This window comes from Colossoma macropomum, unplaced genomic scaffold (genome assembly GCF_904425465.1).
Source record: "Colossoma macropomum unplaced genomic scaffold, Colossoma_macropomum, whole genome shotgun sequence".
Taxonomy (NCBI): Eukaryota; Metazoa; Chordata; class Actinopteri; order Characiformes; family Serrasalmidae; genus Colossoma; species Colossoma macropomum.
The window spans coordinates 21,416,750-21,443,920 of record NW_023494789.1 but is presented as its reverse complement, the minus strand read 5'-3'; the positions used below and the strand labels follow the sequence as shown (position 1 = coordinate 21,443,920).

General features: G+C 38.4%; 1 protein-coding gene across 3 annotated transcripts in view; it reads right to left on the bottom strand.

Moving 5' to 3' along the window:
- The window catches only part of tns1a (tensin 1a), a 240,106-nt gene that overhangs the window by 83,434 nt on the left and 129,501 nt on the right, over positions 1 to 27,171 (bottom strand). For 2 of the 3 annotated variants that reach the window (XM_036570545.1, XM_036570546.1), the window contains exons 5-13: positions 25,807 to 25,848; positions 13,174 to 13,223; positions 10,745 to 10,916; positions 9,496 to 9,546; positions 9,216 to 9,338; positions 4,326 to 4,390; positions 3,845 to 3,928; positions 1,325 to 1,437; positions 462 to 522 (exon numbers count right to left, since the gene is read on the bottom strand). In XM_036570545.1, the coding sequence (XP_036426438.1) occupies positions 462 to 522; positions 1,325 to 1,437; positions 3,845 to 3,928; positions 4,326 to 4,390; positions 9,216 to 9,338; positions 9,496 to 9,546; positions 10,745 to 10,916; positions 13,174 to 13,223; positions 25,807 to 25,848 (761 nt within the window). Of the gene's footprint in view, positions 1 to 461; positions 523 to 1,324; positions 1,438 to 3,844; positions 3,929 to 4,325; positions 4,391 to 9,215; positions 9,339 to 9,495; positions 9,547 to 10,744; positions 10,917 to 13,173; positions 13,224 to 19,395; positions 19,665 to 25,806; positions 25,849 to 27,171 lie in introns of those variants that run through there. The other variant, XM_036570547.1, reaches the window with a different exon arrangement.

Sequence of the window (27,171 nt, the reverse complement as noted above, 5' to 3'; positions counted from 1 at the left end):
TTTCTACACAAAATGATTAAGCATGACTAACAAAGCTGTGATTTTGCACAAAAGCTCCACAGGAACCTATTCATTTTGGACTAGAGAGCACCCTTTAACATTTAACAAACCCAGAAGACGTATTCTTGTCTCCTCAATACACATTCTCTCCTTTCCCATAATTTATTTCCTGTCATTGAACACCATATTTCAATTAATTGATCCCAATCTGATATTTCAGTTTGCAAAAAAATTCAGTGATTAAAGCCCCACATGGTGGCTGTCCTTTACATTGTGTGAAAATTTCATCATAAATGGACCAATAGAAATGCTCTTAAATTACTTGGAATAAAAATCCTCACAGTGACTTACATTAAAAGTAAAGAACGTTTCGCCCTCTCCTGTAAAGTTACCATGTTGGAGATACTTGGTTTTTTTGGACAGCGACAAAATATAAATATATAAGAAAACAGAGAACTTACTATATACCAGATGTGTATACCGGCTGCATTGCCTGGTAGATCTTGAGGAATGGTCTGCAACCTAGAACAGTGTGTACAAACTGTTTACAAGTTTAATATAAAAACAGTTGACTAGTTATGTGTTTTAATGTTTGGCAATATGGCTATTCAACAGCAACTCACACAGGGCCAAGCAATTAAAGTCATGGAATGCTATGAAAAAAATGCAAAAACCTCAACTACGCAAAATTTCCAAACGACGCTCCAAATATTTTTTTATGAATTTCATGAGTTATATATTTTAAGGTTTGCCCTCCAATATGCTAAATTGAAGCACTTTGACCTTTCTCCAAAGAAACTGATTGTGTCACGCCTGGTTTGGACTCTTCTAGTGTTATAGACTACATTTCCCAAGACACCTTGGGAAATCACGTGACGGCGGACTTCCCTGTAGAATCAGAGTCCCTCATGGACTCCATTACCCAGGAGTCAAGCGGGGATCAGTGACGATTAGTCTCTGAGCACCTATCAGCACTCTCGGTCACCAGAATACTGAATGGTTTCACCTGTGTGTTTATTTCATATGACCAGTTTAGTGTAGTATTTAAGCCCGGGCTTTAGAAAGGGTTATTTGTGAGGTATTGCTTCTTTATAGAACTTACTGAGCATTTATTCTGATCGCTATACTTTGTTGATGCAGATGTGCTATGACTCCTTCATGGCTTAATTGCTTTTTGAACATGATATAAAAATGTACCTGAAATATCAGGTATGTGGAACTCCATGATGCACCTGTCAGGCCCTCTATGAGTTGGCATGGAACAACCAATTAGCTAATTCTCCATATTTTTAACAATGCCTGCATATAAGAATGCCATTCTCACCTCCTTTAGACTCAAAGTTGGGAATGCCATGCATGATGACATGATGAAGGAACAAGGGCTTGTTGTTGATCTTTATATGGCCAGAGAGAAGTCCAGCAAAGTACTGCACATACCTGCATGGGAATGAAAGTCAAATGTTTGGTACTATATCCTATTAAACTCTTCGCTGCCCTTTACACTTTTCCTGATGCTCCCAGGGGTCCTTATTCTCCTTTGTTATCATATGGATGTCTTAGCTTGCTGAAATGGTTTGCATCTATTGCCTTTATGTTTTGTTTAAGTGCTGTCTGATGATATATGATTCTGTTAGCATAATCAAAAATAAGATGTCCCCAGCTATTTCCGCTTTTATTAGCCTCTTTCTGCAGGCCCCCTTGTGGCCATTCCACCTGCGGACGTGAAATACAATCACATAAAATATTTTGCCCCCGTAACTCTGTGATCAGATTAACTAGGACACTGTTGTCTCTCTGTGTGTGAAATGTTGTTGACTGTGTTGAGCTGCTAATGAGCACTGAGGGGTAAAAGACGAGGAGTGAGAACCTCCTGCTGTGAAAACAATTCACACCTCTCCACAAAGGCGCCTGTGCTGGAATAAAATGGCCAGGACTACAGAACTGCGGATTTTTTCATATTCATCATGTACAACTGACCCAATAACAAATAACACAATCACAATACATTTAAATAGTTTTCTAACTTTTGACTTGCCTGCTCACCTACAGAGATTAAACTCCAGTTCACTTCTGGATTTGTAAATCATACACATTTCCATCTAAATATATTTCAACGTTATTGAAGAAAAAAGATGCATGGGGCACAATTCAGGAACCTCCAAAACAGGTGGAAATGCATTGTTAAAAGGGTTAAATGGGCCGCTGCCTGCTCCGCCCAGCGTCTCTAAACTATCACAGCTACAGCCATGTACAGATGACAGCAGGCTGTCAAAATGGCTCTACCAAGATACTAAAATGTTAAAATCTTTACATTGTATATGCCACACATGGTGAGCAACATGTTAAATCATCTCCAGGAATTAAAACACGGTGTGTTTACGTGCGTTAATGATCCAATAACTGCAAAAGTGCACTTGGGTAATCACATGAGAAAACTCCAGGTCTATGAGTAAGACAATAATCAGGTTTCTGATTTGCAACCTGCCAATAAACTTAGAGAAAGGAGGACACAATGTAAAATTGCAACTTCATGCTGCTCTTTGAGTCACTTTACCAGCAAATATGAATCTACATCTTCTAAAACACAAGGAACATTAAAATCAAGCAAGTATTTGCTTTCAGCTTCGCTCCAAAGTGTTTTATTGCCATTTCATGGGGGCTGTGTTGAATGCTGGGATCTGCTCTAATTGAGCACATGTGCAGACTAAGAAAAACAAAAGAAATCAGAGTAAGGGTATACATGTGCTGAAAAACACAATTACTGGGCTAAAATTCAGGTCTCTTCATTGGATTTCATAAAATCCAATCATGACCTTAATCCAATCTAAAAAAATCGGAGTATACTGTTTACATGAGCACTTGAATAATCAGACAACTATTACTGGTAAACGCACTCTGCTTAATTTGCATTTTCTTTTGCTGACTTTTCATAAATTCACAAATTTGCATAATGTTTGAATGGAAACCCAGTTATAGAATGTATTACATTTGCTACAACAAAGATGGTTCAAGATTAATGAAGCTTTCTGAAACACCATAAAAAACATATTTCTTAGCTCACTACAGACTACTGTTTCTCTCTCTCTCTCTCTCTCTCTCTCTCTCTCTCAGTGTTAATGTCAGACATGCCTCTGCTTATAACCTCAGACTGCTGGGCACTGACTGCTGGTTAAATTTACCCCCACAGCAGGAAATAGTCGCTGAGGGCAGGACAGGGGAGATCTGAGGCGAGGAAGGGCAAATGGTGGCTCTGTGGGGCTTCTTGGTCAGTTACAAAAACCTTTTTCCTTCTTTAACAATATCTTTGCATGTTTTCAACCCTCGTCCTGGAGCATACCTTCACCTGCACATTTGAGTTGTTTTCTTGCTTGTTTGTAACTTGCTTGTTTCAGTGTCAAAACTGTCAAAAATATAAAAAATATTGTAAAATATGCAGGACATATTTTTTTTTCTTTCTGCAAAATAAGAGTGCATTCGCAACTTTAATTAAATGAAAGTTTCTGAATTTCACTGAAATGATAAAAAAAAAAAATTATTGATTGAAAGGTTTAAATCTGCAGCCTGTACAGATTCATGTAACATAATTTGACCGGAAGTGTTCCATGCTGGAAATTATGTATTCTGAAAAAGTGATGTATTCTGAAAAGCATATTTTTTCAAACGGTAGTGCTGATTTGAGGACAGGAAGGGGTCAACTTAAAGAGGAGAGAAGGTCAGGGGAAAGAGTAGTCATGTGGTACAGCGGTGTGAGCGGTGAGTTTGACCTCAGGGTTGAGGGTGTAAAAGCGGTGTGGATGGTCTGAGGAGGAGGAGGGTGAAGAGGAGAAGAAGGTGCTGCACTGACCTCCTCTGAGACGGCTGGCCCACAGGCATGGCTTTATCCTCATAAAAACGCTTCATAGCAAACCTGTCCAGAGCCTGGTCCGCACTGCAAACACATCAGACACGGCACTCTCATAAAAACCAAAAGCAGCTGCCTAGAGCCATATGCCAACAGAGACACCAGACTCAGACTTCTAAATAGCATCCAAAAGTTCCACATAAATGAAATATATTACATAAACATAATTATTTCCAAAAATAAAGTAAACTGAAATACAAAGCTAAATTGAAACTGTGTTTTATTAAACTAGTAATGATATATATACATTTGAATAAATACAATGCATTAACAATGCACTTAATTTGTAACTGATGTGACTGCTAAAGGTTTTAAACAACAAGCAAAACACTACTGCTAAATACGCACATTTACTATTAAATTTACCAACTCAGAATTCCCTTTTGGAGTTGGCATAGTGTCAATTATTCAGCTACCACTGTACCTGGCAGATATGTTGCTGTAGTGCATATAGGCAGCCACAACCACCCCAGTTCTCCCACGGTTTCCCTGGAAAAGGACGGCAAATTAGAAAAGGATTGGAAGGCAAGAGGATAGGAGAAAATTTTGAAGAACTACAATTCATTTACGGTGGATTTTTGGGCTGTTTGATTTTTTTTCCACTGCACACATAAAACAAATGGTTCTTCAAGGGTTCTTTAGTAAAGAAAATAGTTCAATATAGAACCATGAACTCCTTGCACGATTAAACTGTTCTTAACATTGTCAAAAGGGTTCTTCAGATTGATGGAGAATGTGCTATAAATGGCTCTATACAGAACCTTTTGAAAAGGGTTCTATATTGCACCAAAAAGGGATCTGCTGTTGTTGTGATGTCAAACTTGTAACTAGGGGTGGGAATCTTTAGGCACCTCACGATTCGATTCCGATTCAGAGGGCTGCGATGTGATTATAAAACGATTTTCGATGCATCTCGATGCATCTTTTTTCCTCTATACAGGATTTCTATCTTCCTACTGTCTGAGGACTTGGTAGTTTCAAAGCAAAGTATTTGTAATGATCCATAATGTAAATGCATTATGGATCATTACAAATACTTTGCTTTAAATATCTAAAATATCTTTTATTAATAAATCAAATGGAAGTGATGTGGCAAGTGAACTAGAAGGCTCTCATTCAGAGACGCTGCTGCCACTCATCTGCGATAAAATGCACTGTTACCCTGAAATAAGATCCAGTGGTAATGGGTGTCCACGCAGCGAGTTACAGCCATCCTTCCCGTTTTCTTTAGTGATCTTATAACTTCGGTATTTTCGAGACTGGACGCTGAATCTCGGCTCCAAAGTGTGCAGCATAGCGCGAAAGCGCTGGTTCTCAACGACTGAGAACAGACAGGTCACACAGCACCGTGGTCTGGCCTCGCCAGTAGCGAACGAAAAAACAGAGATTAAGACGAACATTTGGAGGACTTATTCGCATTTATAAGCAGCGCGGTTGGTTAAATCTGCAACGAGAGTTAAAAAAAAGTTGCAAAAATGAACTCGCTTCTCTTCCGCACTTTCAAGCTCCGCCTTTTGCGTTCCGCCAACATTACGTTATAAGTTACATATTTAGAAAATAGACTTTTGACGTTTGTGAATCGATTCAGAATCGTCCACGTCCGCATCGCGATGCATCTAAGAATCGAGTTTTTCCCGCACCCCTACTTGTAACAATAGAAGAAGCCTACTGGTGTTATTGTAACCATTCAGCAGAATCCAGACGCGTGCGGATAAAACTGACAAGATGGGTTTTATTAACACTAGGCAAAAACGTAGTCAAAACACAGGCGTGGGTCAAAACCAAGAAGTGCAAAAAGATCACAAAAGTGATCATATCCCGAGGCAAACAAAACAATAGGGCAAGACAAAAGACGAGGTCAAAAAAGCAGGCAAAAATAGTCAAAACACAGATCCAAAATACCAGGCAGCAATACAAAAGGGAACAGGCAAAAGGCAGAGTCAAAAAGTAAGCAAAGGTCAAAAACAGAATAATGCAATCCAAAATAACAATCAGTATGTTCACAGGGAAGCAATACCTCACACTGATACTAGCTAAAGCCCGGGCTTAAATACTGCTCTAGCTAAACACATGATTTAGGCACACAGGTTGCTCCAGTTAGTACTCAGGAGACTGAGATCTCTGACAGGTGTGTGGGACTGTGTCAGGAGTCACATGACCCCCTTGTGTCTCTTGGGTAATGGAGTCCACATCGGACTCCGATTCCGAAGGGAAGTTCCTAGTCACGTGATCTCTCAAGGGAGCTTGGGAAATGAAGTCCATTTCAGTCTGTGAGTTCGTACAAGAGGTGACAGTTATACGGAACCCTTTTCAAAAAGGTTTTATATAGAATCGTCTATAACACATTCTCCATCAATGTGAACAATGCTTTCACAAGGCAAGAACGCTTTAATCATGCAAAGAGTTATTTTGTTGTTCATGGTTCATATAGAACCATTTTCTTTACTAAAGAACCCTTGAAGAACCATTGTTTATAAGTGTGTGGCTAATGCAGAAAGAAGTCAGAGAGTATTCCTACATTACTGCTAAGAAGCTGAATATTGCACTAATTTTCATTAGCCTCTACATCAGCAGTACATCAGTGGATTTCTTTATCACCATGGGGGGATTCCCAATGATTGTATGACATGTCTGCTTAAGGCATGCTGGGTTTTGTAGTGATTGAGGCAAGAAAACAAAGTTGTGAATTCTGTCAAACTGATGAGGCTGAGGGAAGCAATGGTGCACTACAGAATATTACAAAACATAACAGATAATATACTGAATGCTAGTTCTAGAATGATCTCAAACAGACTTGCTTATGTGTATTTATGATGTATCACATTCTATCTATAAAAAGGGACACAAGAATGGACAAAATTCAGGATTCAGTGTGGCTACTACTACAGTTTTTCAAATTTAATTTTTGCCAAACTATCGGTTTAATCAGCTGGAACATCCTGAGTGGACATTGTTAACTCTCTTCCCTCTTTTGCACCCATCCTTCTGTTTAAACTCCCATCTGCTTTACTAGAAGCTTAAATGTCCTCAGCATAGAGAAAAATGCATCTCCATGCAGTTGCCATGGTAACCCAGTGTTTGCTGCGTGGACTGTTGTAAAGGACTCTTTATTTGCACTGTGCTAGAGCCCACAGCCACAGACTGATCCGGTTGCTTTTCAAAGCGGAGAGCTCTTCAGAGCTGCTTTAGCTTTCAAGGATGGATGGAACAGGAGCTGCTCGCCTTCACTGACTCAGAGTGATTTCACTGTTGTCCTTGGCACAGACCAACCAACATCAGCCTAAAGTGAACAGGATGTTATGCAGATGTTTTGCGGGCCGAAAGAGGGAGCCAGTGCTATGTGGGTATGTTGAGACAGTCCACATGCCATTTTTCCTGAGCTGGAAGACCTACTGATGTGAGAATAATGCTAAACTGAGATTTGGAGTAAATGAAAGCAATCAGAACAAACCAACCTAATCATGCCCACAAGAACTCTCTTCATAAAAAGAAAGAGAGAGGCAGAGTAAAGAACTGCTACCTTTCATGAATTCTGAACAACATTAGAGTGCCCTCTACTGTTTAAAACTATCACAGAGGATGATGAGTAAAATTCTACCAACAGATTTCCAAACATATGTTGCAGAGATTACAAGTTAAAGCAATAAGGCATGAGAGGCCATAGTGATTTCATAGTTAAGACTTCAGGGCGTTTTTAAAGGAAGAATGAACAGTTTAACAGTGTAACATTGCTACATCTGTTGTAAACATGCTTCGTTGCATCCTACAGAAGCAACACAGTTGTCTCTACAGTAAAATTGTCAGGTTTAAAGGTTAGGAAAAAACCTTCTGATGATGTGTCCTGAAGGTGGAATTAACATTTGATAAACTACAACAGTTTTAGGTGGATTTTTGAACCAATTAACAGTACTTCTAGAAGAGCACAGTAACTGTTAAATCATCATTACAGTGGAGAGAATGGATAAAAAGGGTTAAAGTTAGCAAGGTAGTTGGCTATCTGGGCACCTTACCTCAGTTTGGCTTAATTTGTCTGGCTGAAAAGGTAAAAACTTGTCCTTTGTGTTGAATGAAGAGAGAATCACTGTTTTCTTTGAGATATTTTTCAAAGGCCAAGGTAAGAATTACATTCATTACACTAGTTACACTAACTAGTTCAACTAATAATAAGAACATTGGTTGTATTTATTACTAGTAGTGGCTAGCAGTGATTATTGGTTGACACCACAGGGATTTTCAATGGCTGCATGCTGGGTTTAGTAGTGAGAGAACATTTACATTTATGGACAAAAACATGAAAATTACATAAAATTGTGAATTTTGCCAAACCAATGAGGCTGCCTGATATGAGTCTGTGCTACAGAATTAAAAATATATAAAACTTTAGTTTTATTCCAGAATGCCTGTTACTGTCTCAGAGATAAGTTTCATTTAAATGTTTATTTTGTGTGTTGTGTAACATGAACAGAAAATGTGTCTAAAATATGTCACCTTTATTTCATGTTTAAATAAAAAATAGCACTCTTTATGTAATGGTTTATTTTAATCTAGAGTATAATTAAGTATAGTTAACAATAGAGTATTCAGTTAAGAATGAACTCTGTTAAGAGTTAAGAGCTTGAGTTAAGAGTTCATAACTGAAGCATTATGGGTCAGTACCTATATGGATGCTAACACCTAAATTGTCCCTTATTTGTTTATATTGTGTATAATGGTGTTGATGTGCCTTTGCATTGATGTTTTTAGTAATTTTATTTAATTTCCTTACATTTCTGTTATGCTAACATGTTTGGGCCTGTTTATCAATGGACACTAGCTTGAGGGACTTAAAAAGAGCTGAGAAATGTATATCTTGAACTTTATAAGTCTTCTATTTTCTTTTTAGTTTTCACAGTGTCTGCTGACAAAAAGAGAGAGAGAGAAATAAATCTTCGAAAGACATCTGTATAATGCATGGCTATTTTTTCATTGGACCAGTGTAGCTATAATGCCCAATTAAGCACAAAGCAAACAAATACAACATGATAATATACAGCAATGTTCAATAACAATAATTTATCATTCATAAAAATAATAAATAAGCAGTTCTTTGACCAAGTGATGTAGTTCATTATACCAGCACATTAATATCAAATTCATATGATGTGTGCAGTCATATGTGTGAATATCAAGTATTTGAAATAGTGGCATTTATGCTGCAGCCTAAAGTTAATTTGAAAGCAATCTACATTCCTCAAGTGTGAGAGGTGTGCACTGCATACAAGGGTGCTGGCATGCGGGAGTGTGCGTGAAGCACTGCATGGAACATATTGGTCACCTTGTTGTGCAACACCACCACATTATGGGGGTCAGCATTAAGCCATGTGTCCATAGCTTTGCAGATACTGCAGATTTTATCCAGCGCAGGAGCATGGTGGTCAGGCCAGCCGAAGTCCAGCACCTGTCATTAACACGCATTTACATACAAAATGAGGATCTACAGCATAAAGTTTGTACAGAATAATGAACATTATTAGCATGCACACATATACACTCACAGAAACTGTGTTTAGCGGTGGGTCAGCAGCCACAGCTGATGGGACAAGTACGTTACTTACTTTTGGGTTTAGTTTAGTGATGTCATGCCTCCGCTCGCTGAGGTTCAGCAGCTGAAATGAATACAAAAACACATTATAGTTGCATATTCTACTTCTGATCCCAGTCTGCTAATGCTCAGAATTGCTCTACATGCTTTCAAAGCTGGACACAAAAGTTTATTACTGATGGTGAATTGGAAGATTGTTGATGTCCACATTTGTGACATCATCCATCAGGGTGCTCCCATTCCAATCCTAAAGGGCTACACATTTGCTTTAGAAAAGATACATAATTATTGTACAGTGCTATGGCTGGGGCAGACTTTAAGGTAGGTGAAAAGTAAATGAATGCCTCAGGCCTCACAAAAATACAAATTAGATATATGCACTGATGTTAACTGACTCTTATTCGCTATTACAGTGATTACTTCAAGTCCTATCAATTGTTGGAAAGTGATTCAATTCCCCAAGGTCCAGACTGTAATGCACTATTCCATGTTGGTACACAAGGACACTGGACGGTGTGTTAAGTTGGGGTTACTGAAATTTTAAGCATATACATGAATAATGGTGTCTGGCAAAATGATTTTCCTTTTTTTTCTTTTTGTGAATTTATAGCAAACAGAATGTACCATAACATCCAATAAAATTGTGAGAGGCTACAATATACACTATATAAATAAGCTGAGAGGGCAAGTCAGATTTGTTAATCTCAATATTAAGTGAACTGAGCATTACAAGTTCACTTACAACCTATTCTAATTTATTATAATGATATTCCAAAAAGTAGGTGCCAATGCCAAAATTTCTAATTGAAAAAAAAGCTTGTTGTTTACTTTAATTGTCTAGATTCCAGCTTATCCCCTCACATGTGTGCATTCAGTGTATATTTAAACAGAATTCTGAATTATAATAACTAAAATAATCAAATGGGAGATCAGAAAAAACACCAGAGATACTTTATAGGTGGCCTGGCCACTTTCTGTTTCTCCCATTATATCAAAAACATGACCTTAAAACATCAGAGGACACCACTGAGTGAGTCCTAAATGAATGGGAGTGAAAGGAACTAAATGGCTAAGATAAAAAAAAAATTATACATGTTCCTAGCTTCCTTCTAGCCCTCTAGTGTCTGACCAACCTGGAAGACATTACTGAGTGGCAGTTCTCCGCTTCAGAAATTCATTGTATTTACACCCCTAGTGTATCCAGATAATCTTGCTGAATGCTCTGCTCAACATCGCCCCTGTGTAGTGTGGAGGCTCCTCACCAGGTAGTGCTGCTGGTGTTTAGAACGCAGCATGCTGATGACCTCGCGCAGGTGCACACTGTAGCTGTGCTCCTCCACCCCGCCAGAGAAGGACAGGGAGATGATGCGCTCGGTGATGTAGACCAGGTCCACCTCATAACTTTCCTCCATGGCCTGTATCAGGCTCAGGCTCCTGCCATATACACACACACATACACTCTTCTGTGGCAAGCATGAAAGAGACAGTTTCCCAAACTGACCTTTCAATCCTAGATTGAAAGATTTTCACACGAAGTCAATGGGTCAGAATCTCAAAAAGTAATTACTAAAACCACAGGGGAAGCCTTCTAAGCCTTCAGAGAAGGCCTAATGATTTCTGGGAACTAAAATATATATATACACATGTTTAGTTCATTCATCATGCTTGTGTTTGAACTCTGCAAGTATTACAGTACCACTTGTGTTTCATTTTGATGATTTGGATGGGAACAAAAGGGTTCAATTCTTGATAAATATCCAGTGGAAAATTGGAAAATCAGGAATTGTTTTTCTCTGTGGTGTCTGGGAAGATATAGCTAAGCGAGCTCTCCTATTGTTTAGGACTTCAATATCTGATGTGAAATCCTAATACCTTAAATTCCCCTCCAGCATAATTACAAATTGGCAGAGGAATCTACCGATCACATTTAGATTTACAATGGGTGGGACCTTCTGGAAGTCCTTGACACATCAATGACTGCGATTACAAGCAGCAGCCTAATCAATGTGTTGTTAGAAATGTAAAACAGTGGTGGCGGCAGCTCTGTACTGCAGCTCTCAAAAGAGTTACATGAAATGTTTTTTTTGTTTTTTTTTGTTTTTTTAGAAGCTTCAAATGTCTGTGTGTCACGCCTCACGCTGATTCGGACTGCATTTCCCAGAATGCGTCGGGAGATCACATGTGTGAGCAACTTCCTTCGGACTCGGAGTCCAGAATGAACTCCGTTGCCCACAATCCCTCGGGAGGTCACATGACTTTGAACAATCGCTCACGCACCTATGAGCATTCGCAATCCGCTATATACTGATATCTTTCACCTGTGTTTGTTGTCATATGACTCATTCAGTTTAGTATTTAAGCCCGGGCTTTAGTCATAGTCATTGCGAGGTATTGCTTCTTTTGGAACATGCTGAGCGTTTCTTGATCTGTTTGTTACTACCTGTTATGACCATTTCTTTGTTTATCTGACCTTGTCTTTTGCTTATCCCTTTTGTACCTTTGCCAGCTTGTTTTTGGACCTGCGTGTTTGACCATTTTTGCTTGTTTCTTCGACCACGATATCTGCTCATCCCTTTTGTTTTGGCTGCTTAGTGTTATGATCACTACAGTGATTCTCTGGTGTTTTTTGGCTACGACCCATGCTTGTTTTTTGACCACGCCTTTGCTGAACTGTAATAAAACCCTGTTTGCTTTTTTTATCCACGAGCATCTGAATTCTGTTGAACCGTCACACTGTGTTTAATTGAGAGAAGCCAAAACATTCATGTGAATCATCATTAGCACTAATAAACAACTGAAATATCATGGGACTGCTAGCAGAAATTAGCATTATTGTAGAGGTGGGAAGGCCAAGCTCTAAAAGTCCTGGTTCGCCACTGGCTAGAACTAACTAACTCGCTTATCATTCCTCTGATAACAAAACCTTTTATCTCTGAAATGGCACCTTTATAAGAGAATGAGGAACATTCATTTTAATGTCCATTAAAATAACAAGACTTTATTCCAAGTGATTTTGTGAATTTTGGACTATTTCTATTAGTCCACCCAACATCAAATTTATATCACTGTTGTTGGAAGAAAACTCTCCAAAATGGTAACTTTACAGGAGAAGGAAAAAACCTACTTAACTTTTAATGTAAGTTAATGGAACCAGACTTTTTTCCAAGTCATTTTGGGCCATTTTATGGTCCATTCTTCATGAAATTGACACAAAATATAAAGGACAACAGGCATTTTCAAATTGTCAAAAACCTAAAAACAACAAAAATGGAGATACAAGGTTTTCTTCCAACAGCATAAATATCAATAAAACCAAACCATTTTTTTTCATTCTGCCTGTCTCATGCACCACAACCCAAAGTAATGCACTTGGCTTAATGTAATGTCATGAAATTAGGCAAACTGATAAACAGACGACAGATTTACTAGTACAATCTATTCGTTTTTGTTTGAAATCACCTCCACAAACAATGAAAACTCTCTTCTGAATTATGGTGAATCCCATGACAGAACATCAAATCAATTGCTTAAAAACCCTTTAAAAACTGACTGAAAATGTAAAATGTCAAGCCATGAAGTATGAACTGCACATAGATATGTGTCAGACATCAATTAAACTCTTTGAAATGACAATTTCAGGTAATATAAGATACGTTCAAGGTAAAAAAAAAAAAAAACATGACAGTTCTACCTAGATGGCCTTCTTCTGGAGTCTGTGCTCTTGAAGGACTTCATGGATCCCTGTTAAGAAAAAGCACATGTTCACAAAAAACACACTGATACCATTTTGAGCAGACTTTTTTTTGTCTATTTAAGTATCATATGATAAACGACACTGAATACATGTTTGTGCATCTACAATACTGAGTGAAAGTCAGGCCAACCTTCCTTTATTTAACTTCCAGTAAAAATAGTCTTTAAAAAAAGAAAAAAACATCTATTTAACAGAAAATTACACAGAAGCCACAACAACTAAATATACCATCAAATCTTCCAGCATTTAATGTGTTCATCCTTTGTTGTTATTTCATTCTTTTAGGAAAACTTTTAGTTTTTTAGACAAGGAGTTTGTTGCTCCTTTCTTCTCCAAGTAAACTCAGTCAGGGTGGATAACCCATTGTTCTGAGCTTCTTTCTTTGATTTGCAAAATTTCTTCTTTTTTAGTCTATTTCCTTTTCTCAGTAATGCCCTTTTGTCATCTACACATCCATTCAGACTTACAGTGCTGAGTTGTCTTCTCACAGTGGAAGAATGGACAGAAACACCAGTGGATTTTCAGGTCTACAGAATACAGCTTGATTTTTTCCTGTCACTAAAAGATGAAAGTTTAAGGACTCTTCATCTAATGGTGGGAGTTTTCGTGGTCTGTCAGGTTTTGCATGCTTGTTATTAGTCCCATTTTCTCTGTATCTTTAAATAATTTTATTTTCTTAGGGGATTATTTTATATCAAATCTCCTCAGAAATCTCTCCTGATAAACATCATTTGTATTTAGTGGCCATTTTGACTAACAAAAAACCCCCAGAAAATTGCCCCAGGGGCAATCTCTGACTTTTGCACAGTACTGTATATTTGGGATAGGCAATTTCAGTCATGGAGGGAGTCCAGCGGTTCAGTCTGGGGATTCTCCTGCTTTAACACACCTACTAAACACGGTAACTGACTGACGAGGTTTATCACCAAACTTCAGCCCTCCATGATCAGAGTTTCCCACTCAGATGAGTATGATAAGTACACACTATGTATACAATCACTGGTCGCTTTATTAGAAACCGCTGCTTCACTGGTCCACCTCACTGGTTTATAATAGACCTCTGAAGTCATGCATCATTCTGTAATTGGCATCACGCCCATGTTAATAACTTCAGGTCTAAGCTGTATTTCTCTACAACAAGAATAAATGGGATTTTGGAAAATCACTGCTATTACACTCTGCGGTACACAAAAAGACTCCAAACCTGAGCTTAGGATCTTAAGCTATACATCTCCAGATGTTCGCCTGGGTCAAACCAAGCAAAGCAAACCTTCGTCATGGCAAACAAGACAGTGAACTAGAGATAAAAAGGCATTGTCACTTCCATGGGTCTGGTATACAGTTTCCATCAAACAGGGCTCACAAATTAAATTACACCGGAAGAAGGTCCAAGTTCTTCATGTTCTCTAAAGTGGGTTTTCCACTTATTTCAACTCAAATATAAAAACAGAGGTAAAGAATGTTGTAGACATGAAAAGCTATTTTAAATGTTCTGTGAAAAACAGAGACTTGCTTTAAGCCTCAAAGTTTTAGCACATGATAAAAAACGGGTCAAAACCAGGACATCCATTATATAGCACAATAAACTGAATCAATGTAGTTTTTAGTATTTTCTGAATATTTTCAATGTTTCACAGTTTCAATATATTGCAATTCATATGTATTTCTTGTTTGATATTCTATAATTCTTAATATTATTTGGTAACCTAAGTTTAATCATGCAAATATACAGTATACAGTAGCAGCAAAAGTCAGAGACCATCCTTATTCATTTTTCAGCATCAAAAAAAGCAGAAAGTATATACTGCTATTGTGTTCACTCTTTGCCCTTATTAAAACTTCCATTCTTTTCAGGCGACTCACTTTCAGTTTTTCAAAGAAAACTACAGGGATATTTTCCACACCGCCAAAGTTCAGTCTTAATAGTTGGGTGCATTTTCTGCTTCTCATGATCCAAGCAATCCCAAACACATTCAGTGATGTTGAGCTCTGGTCTCTGGGATGGTCATTTCTGAGAACACCAACAGCTTCTTGTTTTGATTTACAAATTTTCCTCTTTTTGTCTATTTCGTTTGCTTAGTAGCAGCTTCTTGACAGCTACACATCATTCAGACAGCTATTTTGATTTGAATTAAAACAATTTAGGGTATTCTCAGACTGTTGCACAGTGCTGTATGTCCAAAAGCTTGTAGAGACCTAGTCATTCTGTGTTTCTCCTGAAACAAAGGGCATTGATAGGGAGTGTGCTGCAGTAACAGCCTCAACCTTTCTGGGAAGTCTTAACACTAGATGTTGGAACATTGCTGTGAGGATTCAATAGCCACAAGAGCATTAGTGAGGTCAAGTACTGATGTTGGATGATCAGTTCTGGATCACAAAAGCCTCCCCAATTCATTCACTTCAGCATGCTGAGGAGCTATTACCCCTCCAGTCAACACTTGGCATTGGGAAGATTATACAAGCTATGCACAGCTGTGCACCTGTGTCAGCAATGAGTGCACTTTAAATTAGCTGAATTCACCAATTAGAAGTTGTGTCTGAATACCTTTGAACATATTGAGTACAATTATCACGTCATGTCAGACTTTTTCAGGCTTTTTTGTTCTACAAAATTAGCTCAAATTTGGAGTCAAACCATATTTGAAATTTTTAATAACCTTAATGTAATTCCAACAACTTCAGACAAGTTCACTCAGAATGTTACACATATTCACAAGTTACTCATTTATTATTGTGATTTTACTTGTTCTAAACCACAATGTATCATTTTTTTCATTCTGTTGTCATTCTTTGTAGTGTTTGTGTGAGAGCCCATTTTCCTACTGTACTTTTTTTTAGTCCCTGGTCACTGTAAATGAAAAAGTTCTGCTTGGGATGTATATCCACTTAAAAAAGCATATTTCAGGATAACAGTTTTAACCTATTAAGTGGCCAGGGCCCACCAGCGGCCCCAAAGTTTTATTTCACTTCTATAATCTGAGAATCAGCCAGTTTGCACTGAAGTCCCTGTAGTTACTAAATAATAAGTATTTGGATTTTAAGGGGTTAATACAGAGTTGCTTCTCATTGAAATGTACTTAATTCCCCAAGACAGCACACATTCTTTGTGTGTGTTTTGTGTGTGTGTGTGTGTGTGTGTGTGTGTGTGTGTGTGTTTATGTGTGTGTAAGGTGATAATTAAAATGATGGTGATTCGCTGAGATATTGGCCTATTTTATCACTTCATGAGAAATGATCAAATTGAGATGTACATGTATTAAGCATGAAAATATGTACAATTTACAAAAAAGTAACGCTGTTGGACCAAGGACTAACAAAAGTGAAATAAGAAAATCGGATGCTGTAGCCAGGCCGTTTTACCAATTTCAATTTTGTTCGCAGATTTGTGCTCAGTGAAGCTCTAAGAACTGCGATCATAAAGGAAATTAAAAATTCCAGCATGTGCATAAATAGTTGAAGCACAACTTAGCACTGACAAAAGTCAGCAATGGCATCAGTTCTTCACACTTGGTTTCCATTCCAAAACCAATAGCTTAAGTATGCAGTGTTTCTTGGGGAGAGATGTGATTTGGCTTCCATTTTCAGTCAAAAGAAGCTTCAATGAAAGACCAGAATCCAACAAAACATCAAGGACACATTCACATTACTTCCACTCTAGCTGATTCAAGTTACTTCTGCTGTTTGGAAAAGGTGATGCACTGAAATTGCTAGATTCTAATATGTGTACATTATTTCCACATAAAAATGTCACACCAACAGAACGTAAGTGAAAGACAAAATAATGTTTTTTCATGTGTAATACATGTGATTCATGTGATAATATACACTGTTTGAATCTTGTAAGTTTAGTGCATCACTTTTTTCACTGCACATGGCCACTGTTAGCAGAGAATACATGAATCGTCAAGGCAGAGTTGAAGCGAGGTTACAAAGCTGCTCTCTCTGCATAAGCAGAACGCCACCACTGCTACAGGTCCTGTATCATGTCCCGAAAATAATTCCCCACTCGCACACGTTTATAATGAAATCCATTATCCTCGCCATCACAACACGAACCAGATGTGCTGGAAACTGTGCGCTGCTCTTGGTGAATGAGGCGGTATATTTATGCATAATGATATGAAACGCTAAGATTTTATGTGCTGTTCAAAGCCAGATAGGGGCAGCAGGATGGTCAGCCATTTCAGTTCCCAGGAAGAGTCTGTCAAATCCAAAACAAAAGCCCAGCACCAGGCCTATCTCTCCTTCTCAATGAAAACAGTAGGCCTCTAACTATGTTTTATATTAGTGATCGAGAAATCTTCTGACTATTTTGGTGATTGATTATGCAATCAGAGCTTTTTAAAACAGACCAATCATTCATAATGGACTTAGGTGAACATTAATAAGCCACACACAGCCTTTCACACACACACATACACACATCATCTAAACCGCTTATCCTTCTGGGTCGCAGGAGGGTGCTGGAGCCTATCCCAGCTGTCATTGGGCGGAGGGCAGGAAACACCCTGGACAGGTCGCCAGTCACACAGCCTTTCAAAGACTCCAAAATACTTAAAAAAACTATGAATTAGTGTAAATGCATATCAGTCGGTGTGATTATTATACTCTGCCTATAACTGTATCTGCATCATCCTGCAAACCACCAACGAATCACTGTCAATTCATTGGGAAGGTATATTTTAACAGAGTAACTGTGATATCCCTAGAGAACAGAAATCACAGGAAGTGGTTATCTTTTTTCACTATTGCTTTATGTAAAACGGAACAAAAATGGAGGAGGTTGCATACAATATAGTCTTCTGTCTACTGTCAGAGAATGTGGTTCATTCTGTCCACTGATTTTTCAAACATTAACACCTCAAATGGCCATTCATTCAGATTGGTTTAATGTGAAATGCTTTATTCTAGAGAAGCTTGCTGAATCAAAGGTGATAGGACAAGACGTCTAAAACATTTAATGCCTCACAGAAAGTTATTACACAAAACTGTTACCAGTACATTGCCTGTGGGCTGATACACTGTTCTACAATAGCTTTAAGAAAAGCTTTTGTATTAAAATAATACGTTTTTTAATCCATTTACGGCAATAAAGTACATGCAGGGAAAAATAGCACCCAATGATTTGCCACTGCTTTACCATTATCAACATTACATATAAAAACTCAGAAGACACGTGTTGGTTCGCTGGTCATTTTGGATGGTAAATGAAATGGCTTTATTAGACACCACAGTCCCTAGTTCCCATCATCAACACCACAAGAAATCTGAGCTGGCTAGTTTCTTCCATAACTCACCAAACCGCCCTAAATAACTTTTTTTTTTTACATCTCAATGATTGAATTATGTACACATATTGAAAAATTTGCCCCTTTAATGTTGCCAAGACCTGCCTACTATGACAGAAAAGGGCCATTTGTCTTAAAATGCAAAATAACCAACCACAGACCGCTGTTCTAGTGTGATGTGTGGAGGCAGGCCATTTTCAAAACAGGGCTACAAGAAAAACAAACCTCAGTGCGCATCGGCAGACTCACGATGTTCTCACTTAAAAGCTACTAAATGTTTCAGAGAAAGCTCTTGAATAACTTCTTACTTTAAAAGCTGTCATGGTGCTCAGAGCGGGCAACTGCTTGCAAAATCTGATTTCTGTCAGACACACATCAGAATGAAAATGACAAAATCCCACTAGTGGCCAGCTTAGCGTACAAAAGATGTCAGACATTCTGTTTCTATGTGGGTAGAGAATTGGAAGCTGAGCCTGGGTACAATAGGGAACATACCTGTGCAATTTCCTGAGCACCCATCAAACCAGCTGCAAACGTGGTGTTCAAAAAGGCCAAACAAGTTTCTTTTAATGATTTAACCCTTAAAATGTATGGGTACAAGGGCCCATACTTCAGTTCCTCACTTTGACAGTAGTTACTGCATAATAAGTCCTATAACGCTGAATAATTCCTAGTAGTTAACAGGGTAATTATTCAGTAACTACATTGAAAACAATGCAAAATGACTGTGCTATTATTAAGCCATTGAAGTGAGGAATGGAAGTGGTTAAAAGGAAGTACATGCACGTAACATCATGCAGAACAGAACGAAAGTACATCCTTAATGGATGTTTGAACTTCTTCCTCTGTGTTGTCCATCTTTGGCCCCTACCTTGAACAGGTGACCCGTACTGCGTCTCCACGCTGACCGCAGAGAGCAGAAGTGTCTGCGTAGCGATGCCACAGGGTTCATGGCGGAGGACACCAAAACACTTTGGAGGATTTTCCAGCAGAAAGCCGGGGGCTTTTTCCCACCGTCTCAACTTCACACGGGACAACACATGCTAAAACTCAAGATTTCCTCACCCACCCTTTCTCTCACTGTCTCTCTCACTCTCTCTCTCCCCCATACATTCTCTCTCTCCCACATGACTGTCCTCTATTCCTCTTTCCGCTCTCTACCTTTTTTCCCTCCCCTTTTCATGCTCCCTCTTCCTGTTCTCACTCTTTCAATGTGGTAGTGATTCGAGTTTTCTCCTGCTGTTTCAGGGTGTGTGTGTAAAGCTCAAAATACCAATATGCAGCATATTGACATTAACTTATTCTGACAGTTAAGTGTTTATTGTATCAATGTGTATTTATTATTTATTGTTTTAATGCATTTCTTTAAATTCATTTTTAAAAATAAGTTTTTCAAAGAAGTCTGCAGGGATATTTTTCTACACCTCCCAAGTTTAGGTTTGTTGCATTTTTTTCGTTCACACAATCTAAGGAACCCCAAACACATTCAGTGATGTTGAGGTCTGGTCTTTTCAAATCTGAACCAAGAGTGGAGCTTGATTTTTTCCTCTCTCTCAAAGATGAAAGCTTTATGTACTGTTAATCTGATGGGGAGACTTTTAGTGGTTTACCAGGCATGGTTGTTAAGACTTTTGAACTCCAGTTTTTTGAAACTTCCTTTCCCTCCCCGAATGCCCTCAGAAATATCTCCTGAAAATCAATATCTTGTACTTAATGGCTACATAAAGTGAATATATATGTATACGCATTTACAAGTGAAATTTCAAGTGAGAATAAGCACACATCCTCTACAGAGATCACATTCTGCATATTTCAATGTACAGTTGCAGTTTATTTTCTGAACTTAACATACTAAAACAAAAATAAAATATGGCCTGTGCCACAGTTATGGCACAGTTTATATATTACATTTTGTTTTTACATGTTAAACTTAGCAAATAAATGTACAGAACAAACGTGTGCTCTGTAGAGAGCGTTAATTTATTTTCACATAGAAAATCACCTTAACATATAATTGATATAATTAGGGGTGCCCAAACTTTTGCATGTGATTGTATATATACTAAACAATGATATTATGTTAGTTTGTGTTGACGTCAATCCACTGCATACACAGGACACGGCAGAAGAAAATCTGAAGCGTTTGTAGCTGCCACGAAAAACAATTAAACACGCAATGAGAATGAAGTTTAAATGCGTTAGAGTCAGGTTACGTTCATGTACATTACTGATCTCTATGAAAGTCTGAGCATCTGAGAAGCCCTTGTGTATTAGTGTGTCATCTGTGAGCTCTTTTGGTAGTCTGGCCTTCATTTGAGCATTTTCGAGCCTCTCTTGACCCAGCCGGATGGACCCATGCCGATTCAATTAGGAAAACAATGGGGATCTCACACATAGCTCCCAGCGCGCTGTGCTCCACACTAGCCCAATAAAAACAGCCTGCAGTTTCCTGTTTCTGCACCAATAATATGACATGAGAAAAAAAATCACTTCCACTAATAGTAGCTCACCTAAGACAATGAAAGAGCATCTTGCACTGCTTATGTGTAAACAATGCCGGTGAATAGTAATAGCCTATGGGCTGAAACGAGTGTAGTAATCGATGGACAGAGAGCCCAAAAGGCCGGCTGGAGGTTATATAATGGAGGAGCTGGCAGAGAGCCCGAAGGCGCATCAATCTAGAGTATTTTCAGAGTAAGGATGGCTGGCTAAACCGCAAGCAGAGTCACAAGGGACGGCTTGAGGTCAGTCAGGGAGCCTGGGTAACTCCGTAATTACTTTTTCAGAGATATGACACAGTAAGATATCAAACTAGACATCTCTGGTCCTTCTCACTGCCTCCTTCCCTCTCTCTGAGATTCTTTAAGTATTTACCAGAGTTGGCTAATAACTAGTTCCATTTACTCTTCAGTTGCCAGTTTATTAGGTAATAAAATATGCATGATACAAATTTGTATACATTTATCAATTACATCTAGAAGAGGTGCATTACAATTACAATTGAAGAGTGTTATAGGCCACTTTCACTTTTTTCATGATATACGTTGTTCATATCAATTCTATATTATAATTAATACAACCTTTGTAAGTGAAATGAAAATGTCCATTATAAAAATCCACTTCCAAAAAAGTTGGGACAGTATGTGAAAAATAAATAAAAACAGAAAGAGTGATTTATTAACTATCTAATTCGACCTGTGTTTAAATGAAAACAGTATAAAGATATTTAATGTTTTATCACATCAACTTCATTGTTTTTCAGAAATTTATGCTTATTCTGAAATTCATGCCTGCAACGCATTCCAAAAAAAGTTGGTACAGGAGCAACTTGGACTAGGAACTTTGTTAAATGAAAATGTTTTAAAAGTGGTGATGTAATTATGTTTGGATAAAAGAAGAACCCAAGAAAAGCCATTTCCTTTATGAGTAAGGATGGGTCAAGGCTTGCTCAGCAAAGAGTCCAACAGTTTAAGAACATTGGGCCTCATTCACCAAACGTCCTTAAGAAGAATTTTTTTCTTAATACCCACCTACACAGTTTTCACAAATATTCTGATTTTCTTATTTGGGATTTGTTCTTGAGTAAGAACAAAATCTACACACACTCAAGAGCAAAAAAGTGTGAACAATTCTCCAGTTTAAGAACACATCATGAATCTGATGTAGATTTTTTTAGGACCTTTCTCAAGAACAAATTTAAGAAAAAACTTATTGTTCCACAACAAACATTTGAGAGGATTTTAGGTATTTCAGCTTCTGCGGTGCATAATATCATCAAAAAAATCAGGAAATCTGTAAAAAATTTGGCCCAAAAACCCGAATACAGCCTAAGAACTTTCTGTTCCCAGTCCAACCAGACCCACAGCAATAAGTTTTGTCCAAACTCAAACTGACTTGAACTATATCTGACCTGAGGCCAACAAAATTATGTCTGAAGCTGACATGAACCAGTCTAACATCACCCAAAGTGCCAAATAAAACCTGATAGGACAGCTGTGGTTAACCCCTGGAAGGCGTATTTATGCTCAACATTAAATATAGATACTGATACAGATACAGACGAAGGCTTCCCTGCATACTCTGCATTAATTTTGTCCATATTTGTGCACATTATCTGAAAGCTTACGGATACTTATGTTTGTTGTCAGAAATGTTATACTCTGGACTGCATTGTAGTGGATGTACGGCTTAACATCCCACTGTAAAGGACGCATAGATGTATGCAGGCAGTGACGGTTACATCGTTTAAAACGGACGTGTTCTTTTTTGTATGTAAAGGGAGCATAAATGAGCCTTTAACAGGCCAGTTTTTTACACACTTCTATAACCTAAGAATAGCTCAGTGACTTTAAACATGGCACTGTTTTAGGATGCCACTTTTGCCACAAGTCAGTTAGTGAAATATCTGCCCTGCTAGATCTGCCATGGACAACTATAAGTGCTATTATTGCAAAATGGAAGCATCACGCAAACTCACAGAGTGGCACCGATAAGTGTTGAAGCATATAGCATGTAAAAATCACCTGTCCTCTACTGCATCACTCACTGCAGAGTTCTAAACTGCCTGTGGAAGCAACTTCAGCACAAGAACTGAGCATCAGGGATTCATGAAATAGGTTTCCATGGCCGAGTAGCTACACACAAGCTTAAAATCACTATACGCATTACCAAGCGTTGGCTGGTCAGGTGTAAAGGACACCAACACTGGACTCTGGAGCTGTGTTCTCTAGAGTCATGAATCATGATTCTTTATTTGGCAGTCTGATGGACAAATGTGGGTTTGGCAGATGCCAGGAGAACGTGACCTACCAGAATGCATAGTGCCCACAGTAAAGTTTGGTGGAGGAGGGATAATGGTCTGGGGCTGTTTTTCAGTGTTTGGGCTCTGCCCCTAAGTTCCAGTGAAGTGTAATGTTAATGCAACAGCATATAAAGATATTTAGACAATTAAATGCCTTCAACTTTGTAGCAGCAGTTTGGGGAAGGCCCTTTCCTGTTCCAGCATGACTATGCCCCTGTACACAAAGTGAGCTCCATAAAGACATGGTTTGACGAGTTTAGTGTGGAACTCCAGTGGCCTGCACAGTGTCCTGATCTCAAACCTACTTAACACCTTTGGGATGAAGTGGAATGTAAGCCAGGCCTTCTCATCTAACATCATATCCTGTCCTCACAAATGCTCTTTTGAATAAATGGATACAAGTTCCCACATACACACTCCAAAATCTTGTGGAAATCCCTCCTAGAAGAGTAGTTATAGCTGCAAAGGGGGGCAACTCCATATAAATGTCCATTCCAAGTTCATATAGGTGAGTCACGTGTCCATATAATTTTGGTCATACAGTGTACATCTACTGGCCACTTTATTGGACACTAATCTTGCTGGTGCACCTTGTATGTGTGCAGTTAGAGACTACAGCTCATCTTTTTCCATGCACAATTTGTCAGTCATCCTCTGTTTTTACTAATGGCACTACTATGCTATTACCATGTCAGTGTCACTGCTGTGCTGAGAATGATCCATGACCCAAATCATAACTGCTCAGCCAAAAGGATACCAAAAGTCTCCCAAAAAGATAAGAACACCACTTAATAGACTTCAGTTGCTATGCTGCTAGATGCTGGATATACTAAGAATTGATAGCCTCATGTGATAGGGGCAAACCTAGCTAGTGGTTGGAAGTGAGCACAATTAAATGGGGAGAATACTGGGTAAAAATAAAAGGGAAAACGTTTTATAGGGAGCTCACTACTTTTACTTTTACTTTTTATTTCATTTAAGTAACAATACCTGAGATAGGTTACTGTATCCACCTCTGGTACGTACAGCGTCCTAACGGTGTTGTTTGCTTTAATGGCTGGATCAAATTGTCTGTGTCAAAGCAGCTTAGCACAGTTTCGATCCAAAACGGCTTCATACATGTTAATAATGCCAAGAATAAATCACTGTAATGAAACCCATATGTGCACTCGTCAGATTCAAGCATGTAATGAACATATCTTGTGATCCTGCAACTGTATGAGTGCGCTTAAAATTTGGCCCTGCGCTCCCCCCTCCAAAGCATATGCAGCCGCAGCATTACTCACATCTGGCACTGATGCTTTTTTATGAACAGTTTCTACTGCAGTAGAAGGGCCATGACCCAGAAATGCTAAAATCCCTTAAAACCCATAATCAGACTAACAAAGTGGCTTTGAATCCTCTTTTGTGACTGGAGTAGAGGAGAGAATGCATCACTTTGGGACAGCGCAGATGGGGCGGGCTGCTTTCACTATACTTTATGCTGTTTATCTGAGATAAAGTTCTTAAAAGCTACACTAGGTAAGATTTGGGGATTTGGAGACCTCTCTGGTGGAAATGTGTAATTGCATGCAACATATGGAGGAACATTTTGTAAGGTGGGTTGTGCTTCAGACCCCCACAAGCAGATGAATCTGAGTACTTTGAAAGAGTATTTAAAGAGTCCAAACTTGGTAAAGGATGTGTTCCGAAGGATGCGAGTGAATTTCCCACTATTGTCATCATCTTCATCAGTATAAAAGTTGATTTTGCATTTGAGAGCTAAACTTTGAGTGAGACCTTCTCTTTGAGCCTCTGTGTGTGAGGTTAATATGTAAAGATGTCTGAAGGTCTGTAAAACTCCTAGCATATTTTACATGTTTTACATGGTACGGCTTTAAATTCAAAGCAAAATAAAAGGAATTCAAGGAACATTGTTTTTTCAGCATAATCTCTATCTGAAGCATTGAATCACTTAGTATGGATAATAACTTCTACACATTTCTCTGCACTTTGCAAAAGACATAGTAGAAGCCTATGGCCTATTTCAGCCTATGCTGAAAATATGCACTGAAATTACTGTCTGTGACAATCGACTGCAGATACAGATGGAAAAAACAATGGAGTTTTCGTTTAAGAACCTGCTTCAAATAATACAAAAACAGGTTGCCATTAGGGGATAAAATGGCAAACTGGCAGTGCCATAAACTGGACTTATTCAATTATTTTCTGGCACTTCATTTACGAAAATAATCTCTCAAAGTCCTAATGCCTTCCCTTCTCTTTAACCTCTGAGAGCTGAGATAAACAATACAGTCCTAACACAGCCAAACCACATGTTTAAACATGAGCCTAAAGATTCATATTCGGTCACTCAGTAGGTATGTGCTAATGTGCTTTGGACAAACATACAATACAAATCCACAATACAGGTAGTGTATAGTCACATTTATGTGCATATTAATGGAGAATTCGTAAGGTCGAGAGTGGAATGTGACTTACCGGAGTCTCCACATGCTTCAGAGGGAGATCGTTACTGGGAGGCTGGAAAAGGAAAGAGAGACAGCGAGAGCGAGAGAGAAAGAGAGAGAGAGATACAGCACTGTTAATCCACCTGAGACTCATGCACAATCAATTTAACTTGTCAAACACACACACTACACTCAGCAGTCCAGATACAGCATTGAACAGATACTGGTATTGATATTTTTCCCTTACAAGCATCTAATATCAAGGTTTGTTCGATTTGATGTAACTACATATAGAACTGCAAATAAGCTGATAGTACAGAGCACACAGAATTAGTCTGGGGTAAATTACTACAGCTGGACCAAACAGCATTTTATAGGCTTTGAAAATTCATGAATATTTACAATTGAGTACTCAAATATTCATTCTCTAAATCACTCTTAAACACAATAATATATGAAGAGTTTTAGTCATGTGTCTGACGGAACAAATACAGCTCCCATATTAATCAATATTAAATTGCCAAGGATATGAGAAATACATGTGTTGAGGGGATTGCAGCACCCACCAGATTTCTGGATTAATTAACTGCAATTGCTCAAAAGAATAACAGAAAAATAACAGGATAATAACCTAAAAGAACAGGACTTTTAAATATTTTATGTGCAGAAGAGACTCTTTTTTTTTAGTAGCCATGCACTGTTTAAATTAACGCTGCCCTTTAGAGGAAAGCGAATTGCGTCCTTCGCCAACTGTTGACCGCTTTTGTGCTGATAAAATTCCAAAGTCATACGCTATTTCCACACCACAGCCTAATTTTGTTTTTAAAATGTTACATATTCAGCCAACGTAACTGTCTCTCTCTCTCATCCAATTTTTTCAACCATTGTAATAATCTCCCACTCTCTCTGTGTGTAGTTTGACTACAGCCGTGACATAACCGATTTCCCATCTCATATCAACATTCTGATGCTGCGGTAAAACCTTGTGGTCGTGCCCAAAGAATGGCAATCTATTAATATAATTTTAAAAATATATTTTTTGCTGCACAGTTAGAGTAACTAGGACACTGCTGGCTCTCAATGAAGGGTGAAAGGTGAGTAGTGAAAACTGTCTGCTGTAAAAACAGTTTGCACATCTCCACAAAGATGCCCGTGCTGAAATAAAATGCACAACTGCAGCTTTCTTGATATGAAAAGTTGTACCTCACACTTACCTAATAAATACATAAAACTTAAGGGACTCTGAAGAAAATGTTACTCCAATATTGCTTCTAAATCTTACACTTGAAGGTGACAACTGATCTAGAACTGCCCTACAAGTGAAAAACATCATTTCTTTTTAAAAGCATATAGGCATGGATGCAAATACAAGCAGCATCAGCTAGCCTAGATCTTT